Below are 8,241 nucleotides of genomic sequence, written 5' to 3'. Positions count from 1 at the left end.
TACTATACAGGGGCCCAAAACTTACGACCCAGGGGCGCCCACCCACTACCCAGGGGCCTCGTGGTGCACAGGGAAGCAGGAGACCCAGGAGAAAGATGGTTCTTCAGGGGAAAACGCCATCAGGGAATTGGTTCCCCGTTACTTTCTCAGTGAGGAGCTAATGAATTAAACCAGGACCGAGGGTCACGGCTCGGGCACTGACCTTCCTTCTGGGTGAAGTCCAGGGTGAACTGGTTCTGCAGGTGCAGGGACTTGAGGACCTGGTTGCACTTCTCTACGACCTTGGCGTCGGCATTCTGGGTCCTGGCTGTGGGGGGAGGAGGGTCAGTCCCTGGTAGTGGCCACGTTCCTGAAGCTGAGTTTGGTCCAGGACAGTCCCCTAATGGTGGTGCCATGACTGCACAGCCCACCTGCCCACCAGGCCACCCTCTCTGTCCCCATCCCCACTCTGGCCCCTCATCTTCCAGTGGTGTCCACAGTCACAGGAGGAAGGACACAGGCCACCTCTTCCCAACATCCTATCTCACCACATGGCCCGTGGAGCTGACTGACAGGCCTGGGAATGTCCCTGCCAGCCCAGGTCCCATGGTTAACTGAGGAAACTGGGAATATCCAATAGCATGTCTACTGGGACAATGGGGAAGGCCAGCTTGTATTTGTTTTCACAACAGTACAGTTGGAAAGACATCTTCATATCTGATTTCCACTGGGTGAAATGTAAAATCCCCATGAACAAGCTTGGTTGTATTTCTATGATCCTGTTGACTAAGAATGTCCCTGGGTGGTACACACTAACCGTAGTTCTACACTACTAACTGAAAGTCTGTTGGTTCGCACCCAGCCTGGAAGGAAGGTCACAGCCTTGGAAACCTTGAGGAGCAGTTCCACTCTGCATACACGATGTCACCATGAGTCAGAATCAACTTGATGACGATAGGTTTGGTGTTTCTGACTATGATTATCCAATGATGAACTAGCAAGTGACTTTCTTGGAACGTCCTCTCCACAGCCCACCTCAGCCTCAGCTCTGCTCCCTTCCATATCTGGGATGTCCCCAAGAGGCCTGCACCCACACCCACTGCCTATGAGTTCCCTTCCTGTCTGAGACAACACCAGCACCCAGAGTTCCCTGAGGGGACACTGGACAGATGTTCTCCCTCCCTCTCCTCCACAAGCTCCACAGGTCAAGGGTTCAGGAGTGCTGCCTGCCGTCTACAGTGCCAGACCTCCCTCCACGCCCACTGCCCACAGAGCTGGGACCCTGAGATCCGTACCCAGACACTGGCACACCACGTTCTGCTTGGGGGCGATGGTGCTCTCCAGGCAGAAGACCAGGAAGTTTGAGTAGTCGGTGTCTATCACAACCATCTTGTTTTCATCCAGGTCTGGAAAAGAAACCAGGACAGGGACAGACCTAAGTTCTGAATTCTCAGTTCACACAGGAGATGCGTGCTGGTCAGATCTTCTCGTACAAGGATCTGGAAACTGCTGTGGCCACCGGGTAAGCCGTGGCTTTGTCCTCAGTCTTGCTGCCCTCTTAACTGTTCCTCCCCACCTTCTCAATGGTGCACAGATGCCATGCCTCGACTTCATGGGGCACTTATTTTAAGGCTTCCACACCTGGACACAAAACTGTGGTATCTTTTTCCTTCAATGGCCCCTCAAGATTTACAGGTGGATAGCAAAGCAGTGATGGGTTTCGGGAAGTCCTCAGTAGTTTCTGTGACTCTGTCAGATATTTTCCTCTGTCTCCCAGATGAGGAATTACTTCACTTATTCTTTTATCTGTTCATTCATCCATCTTTCCTTCCATTCTTCCATCCATCTATCCACTCTTCCATCATCTATCCATTCAACCATGGATCCTTCATCCATCTATCCAGTGTCTATACATACACCCACTGATCCTTCATTCATCCATCCACTCTTCCTTCATCTACTTATCCATTCCTGCATTCTTCCTTCTATCTATCCATTTAGTCATGTTTTCCTTTAGTCAGCCATCCATCCACTCATTCTTAACCTGTCCATTCACCCATGTATTCACTCATTCTTTGTTCATCTATCCCTCCACTCATCTATCTACCAAGTTATCCATGTATCCATCCCTGCATCCATCCATCTACTCATCCATCCACCCATCATCCACTTATCCATCCATCCACTCATTCTTCCATTCATTCTTCTTGTACCCATCCATATATTCACTAATCCATTTATCCACCCATTTGTTCCTCCACTTACTTCCCCATCCACCCATCCATTCATCTACTAATTCAACCATCCAATCACCCAACTAACCATCTTCCACTCACCTGTCTAAGTACCATCCATCCGTCCAACATCCCAAGTGATTACTTTAGGTGAGTCCCTTGCATATTGTGATTCAGAAATGGAGTTTCATGCAGATCTCTGGGAGATGCATGAATGCCAAGCAACAAAACAAAGAGTGAGAATTGTGTGATACATTTGATGGTGGAGAGATGGAGGGGTAGTTGTAGATTAGATTTCAGGGATTAGAGCTGAGTGAGCAGGAACTTTGTTGTCTGTGACCAGTGGGACCCACCTCATTGTACATTAGAATCATCTTTTTAGAGTTCCAAGGAAACGGCACTGTCAGGACCTCTCCCTGATGTAGGTTACTGCTAGACTAGGGCTCACACCAGCACAGTGTGGACATCCACTGACGATGCCCACCCTGTCCCGCCCATGGTCCTGTGCACTCACATTTGGTACTGAACTCAGCAGGGATCTCGGTTTTCTGGGCAACGATCTTCTTCTCCACACATCTGTTGTTCTCCCTGAAAGTCAATTAGTCTGTGAGCCCTGGGCCCCAAGTCCACTTAAAGAATTGTAGTGAAATATGCACACCAAAAAGGTGCCTTTTAAACCATTTTACTTCAGTGACATTAATTATGTTCACCGTGTTGTACAATCACTCATTTCCAAAAGTTTCTCATCATGCAGCATCTCATAAATGCCCACTGCCCAGGACATCACTGCTTCAACTGTGGTGCCCAGCCCTGCCTCCCACTTATCAGTACGTAGATGGTCCCTGGCAGTTCTGGACTGTCTAGCCCTTGGGCTAGAATGGTGGGAAAAGGAACCTCCTGAGACCCCATCCCCCTCCCAGCACACCTGGCCCTGGCTGACAAGAGCACTTCTGTTCCATGCACACCTGGAGCCAGGTCTCACTAGGAACTGTCCCCAGGGAGGCTGAGTCACTCTGCACCCAGTCCCTTGGCTGAGGCCCACGGGCAAACTCACCTGTTGACCAGGAAGATCTCCATGTTGCCTTTGGGGGTGGGCTGCACCTCCTTGACGGACATTCTCAGAGGGGCATCTTCCTTCTCTAGGAGGGCCCGGTTGTTGGTGACCATCATCACAGTCTTCCAGGCTCCTGCCAGCTGAGGTGAGGGCTGTGAGGGGCTCCCGTGGGAGACAGGAGGGGTCTTTCCCACCCCCACAGTGTGCTCTCCCCACCCCATCTAGTGAAGCACAGAGATCTCAACCCGCAAACACTGGACTGGGGCTGAGACTGAGGAGCAGACACTGACCCCATCATAGGGAACTCCCTTCTCATTGACCCAAGGAATATTCTAGAAAACTCTCCCTCTGAACCTGAGGGAGGAGCCAGCTGAGCTCTTCACCAGGAGAGACTAGAGATTTGGATCTTGGGGAGTCAGGGCTTGGAGCTGGGAAGGTTTCCTAAAGGTTGGGGCAAGGTCTCCCATATCTCATGATCCTCTGAGCCCCAGCTCCCACCCATCCTGCACCCCCATGGGACAGCTGTCCTCTAACCTTCTGCACATCCACGTTTCTCTTGGCTGGGTAGATGGCATGGATGCTGCAGACAAGGGCCAGGCCCAGGGCGAGCAGGAGACACTTCATGGTGGCAGCAGAGGTGTGCTTCTGAGCTGTGGAGAGCGAGATGACCTAGGCAGTGTTCCCTGGGCCTTATATAGGAGGGCAGAGAGGTCCCCGAACCCAGGGCCTGTCTGTCTGCCATGGGTTCTGTGAATCTCAGATCCATCGCCCTCGGGTCTTCCTCAGTGAGGACAATACCAGCTTCTTCCCTCCTTGTCTGAACAGGAAGTTCTCTGTGTCCCCAGATCTGGTCAGTTCCTGGTAGTCACAGGTGGGAGGGGTGCGGGGTCTGCTCCAGGCTGACCGCCAGTGTCGGGGCACCTCCTGATAAGGCTCTTGGACAAGGACATGTCAGAGCACTGTCCTGCAGGGGCACAGCTGTGTCCAGGGCCAGATCAAGGCAGGTGAGGGCCATATCAGTGACAGCCTGTGATGCATGTGCCTGTGTGTGCACGTGTCTCTGTGCTCATGTGAGTGTGTGCACACGCATGTGTGTCCATAGTCCACGTGCTGGTGTGTGTGTGTGTGTGAATGTGTTTGCATGTGTGTTCTACACGTGTGCATGTGTGTGTACTGCATGTGCATGCGTGCACGTGTGCACTGCATGTCCATAGTCCATGCGCTTGTGTGTGCACATGTACCTGTGCTTATGTGGGTGTACACACACATGTGTGTCCATAGACCCTGTGCTGGTGTGTGTGCATGTGTGAACATGGACGTGTTTGCATGTGTGCACTGTGTGTGCATGTGTGTGTGGATAGTGTGTGCCTGTGTGCATGTGTGTGCCTCTGTGCATGTGTGTGTGAGCATGTCCACTGTGTGTGCCTGTGTGTGTGCATGCACATGTGTGTGTGATCGACCCTATGCTCCTTGCCCAGAGCTTTCTCCACACTTCCAAGGCATCCATGGCCCTCTGCTATGCACACTCCAGGTAACTGCAGAGACCTTGGTGCCCTGGGTGCTGCTCCCAAAGTCCCCCTGCCCACAGGGCTGTGGGGTCCCCGATCCTGGGTCACTGAGACTCCTGGTTGGAGGGAAACTCCAAGAAGTCTTTGGGGTTCTGGGAATGTTGTTTAAGTGGAAAACTCAGACACTTGTCCTTTGTTTCCTGGTAGTGCCCAGCAAGAGTGGCTTGGCAGAAGAACTGGGGCAGGAGCCTGGCAGAAGACTTGGAAAGGCGCTAATGGGCTTGTCCAGGAGGCAGAACTGGTCAGCGGGGCTGGGTCAGGGGAAGGACAATGATGTCATTCTGAGTGTGGTATGAGCTCTGAGGGGCATATTGCGATTGTCTTTTAGGGCGTTTCATCCAGAGCCAAATGTTTGGTTGTTCAACTGCCTCCATGTGGGTGGTGGGTATTGGGGTGGTCATGGAGCTTGCTGTGGTATGGGGAACAGCACCTAGACCCTCAGTCCTTTGTGGAACCAAGTAGAGAAACACGCATGGACCAGAAGAGAGAAGACCTGAAGCTGAGAGTACGCCCCCGAAATCTTGTCTTCTAAGAACACAGGAAGACGTTCAGGCCTGCGAGCAGCTGAGAGGACCTGATGTGTGTGCGTATGTGTGTGTGTAAATTCTCCAGCAAGGTGCCAGTGTACACTGTGTGCCCAACAGTCCCCTCCCCCTCTCGCCTTCCTCCTCCCTCCTTCCTGGTCAGCAGGCTCTGAGCCAGAGAAAGGACACCCCTGCCATTCCGTGTGGGGAGGGAGCTGTGAGGACGAGGTGCTCTTGAAGCTCTGCTGGCAGCTGTTGTGCACCACAGGTGACCCATGGTGTCCACCTTCCTGGAATCTGAACGACATGGAATCAGGTTTTTGAGATGCTCAGGCTGTTTTGCTTATAGAGTGTCTGAAGGACACAGAACAGTAACATCTGCTCACGATGAAAGTGCTTTGAGAACGTTGGCCAAAGCTTTAGCAGAAAACCATCTGGGAACACTTCTCCACAGAGTCTGTGTCCACTACCATGCTGTGTTCCTGCCCCTCATCAGACAAGGGCACCTTTGTGAGAGCTCAGTGGGAAGTCATTGGGCAGCCCCTTATACTCATAATGTGACCACTTCTGACTTCTTTTTTTGTGGCTCAATCTTAAAAACTCTTCAAAGGGCACTCATTTCTCTTCAATTAATACCACTAAAAAGACTTAACTGATGTGGTTGTATCTCCAGGACCCTCAGTTACCTAGGGATGGACTGAATGACTGGTATTATTGGCTATAGTGTCTTCACCTTGATGGGTTATGTGAAGAAGAATGTGGCATCAGGATTTGGGGAACTCATCAAGAACCTGTCATAGTGGGACTGGGATAAACAAAGGGACTTTTCGGTGGAGGCACAGAAAAACGCTTTGTCGGGACAGTCCCGGAGCGTTAAATTTAATATAAACTAAGAGGAAATCGTTTTGGGGCCTACAGGTGGAGAAATCTGAAGAGGCAATAGTAAACTGAGCGATTTCTGAATCAATCGGAACACTGCTGACAGCTTGTGGTCTTAGTGAAGGTCAGAGGACGGGGCTACAACCAGCCTGCTACAGCACAAACACCACTCCGCAACTTACGGAAAAAGAGGTGTGAATTTCTGTTTTGTCTTTTTCTTCCACTCTTGTGTTCTCCTCTCTCTGCCTAGCCCTGGTGTCTTCACACGGGTGGGAGTGCACCCCCAAAAGGGTCCAGCATTGTGCCCACAGGGGACAATTTTTCCCGAGTGCAAAGAGGAAGTAGCTGAAAGTCCCAGTCGGTTCCAGAGGCTAATCCTCTGGTGGATTCTTAGGACATCTAACTTTGGGATTTAGCCCTGAAGTTGGCTGTCCTACTTGGGCAGGAGTTTTTATCCTTGCCTTACCCAACAAGGGAAAGCAGCTCTGGCCATACAGCCAAACTGTATTTGCACCCTATAAAACCCCAACATGAAAGGCAAGAGCCGATACCAGCTACTATATGCAAGAACAGTGTGTAAAGCCAACACCTGTTAAAAACACACTAAAGGGAGAAGGGTGCAGCCATCCTGAGAAGGACGCTGCGGGTAAGCAGAGACCTGACAGATCATCAGAGATAAAATTGTGAATTATCTTTCTTCCACTAATTTCTCATTCTCTGTCTGAGCACCTCCACTCTGTGACTAGAGGGGGTATCTGAGTGAGAGAACACTCCCACCAAGCCCTGGAAGTTTCTACAGTGCATGCACACTGATCTGCTCAGCAAAGCTTACTGGACTGGTTTGCTATGGTTGTTTTGTTTTTTTGTCTTTTTGGTCCTTCTTTTTTCCCTTGTGGTGGGAGCTTTCTCTCCCTACCTTACCCAAGGAGAGACAGCAATTGTAGATATATAGCCAAGCTACAAGCGTATCCTATAATATCCCACCATCCAGGCAAGAGTCAATACCAGCTACTATACATTACATAGATAGCCAACATTTTCTAAATTTACTTACAGTTGAGTAATAAGAGATGTGAAAAATGGAAGCCTATCTCTTGATCACATCTACCAGGAGGCACTCAGTAAGCTTAATAATACAGTAACATACATTCGTCTAATTATTGAAAATGTCCAAGAAACAACAAACTATGTTCAGAAGCAAAAAAAGAGCAACTGATAAAAATGAGCTAGAGGTAGACCCAGACATCCCATTGGAAGAAGAGCAGACTTTGGAACTGCCTGAGAAGGAATTCAGGAGAATGATATAGAGGTGCATCCAAATGCTCCACAGAGGGATAGAGAAAAATAAGGAAGAAGTTAGGTAAGTTGCTACCGACCACTACAGTGGAGGGGGTGAGACCTAACGGGTGTCTTTGTTGGTGGGAAATAATTCGGTGAATGAATTCACGGAGACTCTTTTTCCGTCCAAAAATGTCTCTCTTTATTGCTCTAAGACCACAGTTTTTATATCATTTTACTACTTACATAAGTGTTTAATCAATGCTAGTTTCAGAAAATCAGTAATTATTTTCTTTACAACAATAGTCAGGGGATGTGCGTAATCACAGTTTCTTTGAAATACATCAGAAACTTTTAGTTCTATAGTTAAACATCTACATTTAATGATTCTTCTACCATATTCTGTTAAGACTACTTATGCTTACTAGTTACAATAATTGCTTTATTGTGAGGGAAAGGAAAGGATGTAAATATGATCACAACATTCTTTTTATTATCTGATTTCAATATATACTATCATAATGTTGCAAGTTAATCATATGTTCCTATGTGATCTTTTCTTATATCCTGTTTTTCTAACTCCTAGTGTTCTAACTATTATCTTCAATATTGTGTGTGAGTATTAAGTTAACAATTTATTTCAAACAGGTGAATGCATTGTGGCCAAAATGCTCTGTCAAACATTACCTAAATGTGAATTCTACACAGCTAATTGTAACCTCTAT

The 8,241-nt window shown here is 48.9% G+C and overlaps 1 protein-coding gene across 1 annotated transcript in view; it reads right to left on the bottom strand.

Moving 5' to 3' along the window:
* LOC102831484 overlaps positions 1-8,241 on the bottom strand; it is a 33,776-nt gene that overhangs the window by 6,387 nt on the left and 19,148 nt on the right. Inside the window, exons 8-12 of the mRNA XM_006863804.1 lie at positions 3,802-3,917; positions 3,268-3,407; positions 2,728-2,801; positions 1,275-1,385; positions 203-307 (exon numbers count right to left, since the gene is read on the bottom strand). Of these exons, the coding sequence (XP_006863866.1) occupies positions 203-307; positions 1,275-1,385; positions 2,728-2,801; positions 3,268-3,407; positions 3,802-3,917 (546 nt within the window). The remainder of the gene's footprint in view (positions 1-202; positions 308-1,274; positions 1,386-2,727; positions 2,802-3,267; positions 3,408-3,801; positions 3,918-8,241) is intronic.

The sequence above is a fragment of the Chrysochloris asiatica genome, unplaced genomic scaffold, assembly GCF_000296735.1.
Source record: "Chrysochloris asiatica unplaced genomic scaffold, ChrAsi1.0 scaffold00056, whole genome shotgun sequence".
Classification (NCBI taxonomy): Eukaryota; Metazoa; Chordata; class Mammalia; order Afrosoricida; family Chrysochloridae; genus Chrysochloris; species Chrysochloris asiatica.
The sequence above is the reverse complement of the archived record's forward strand: the minus strand, read 5'-3'. Positions and strand labels throughout refer to the sequence as shown.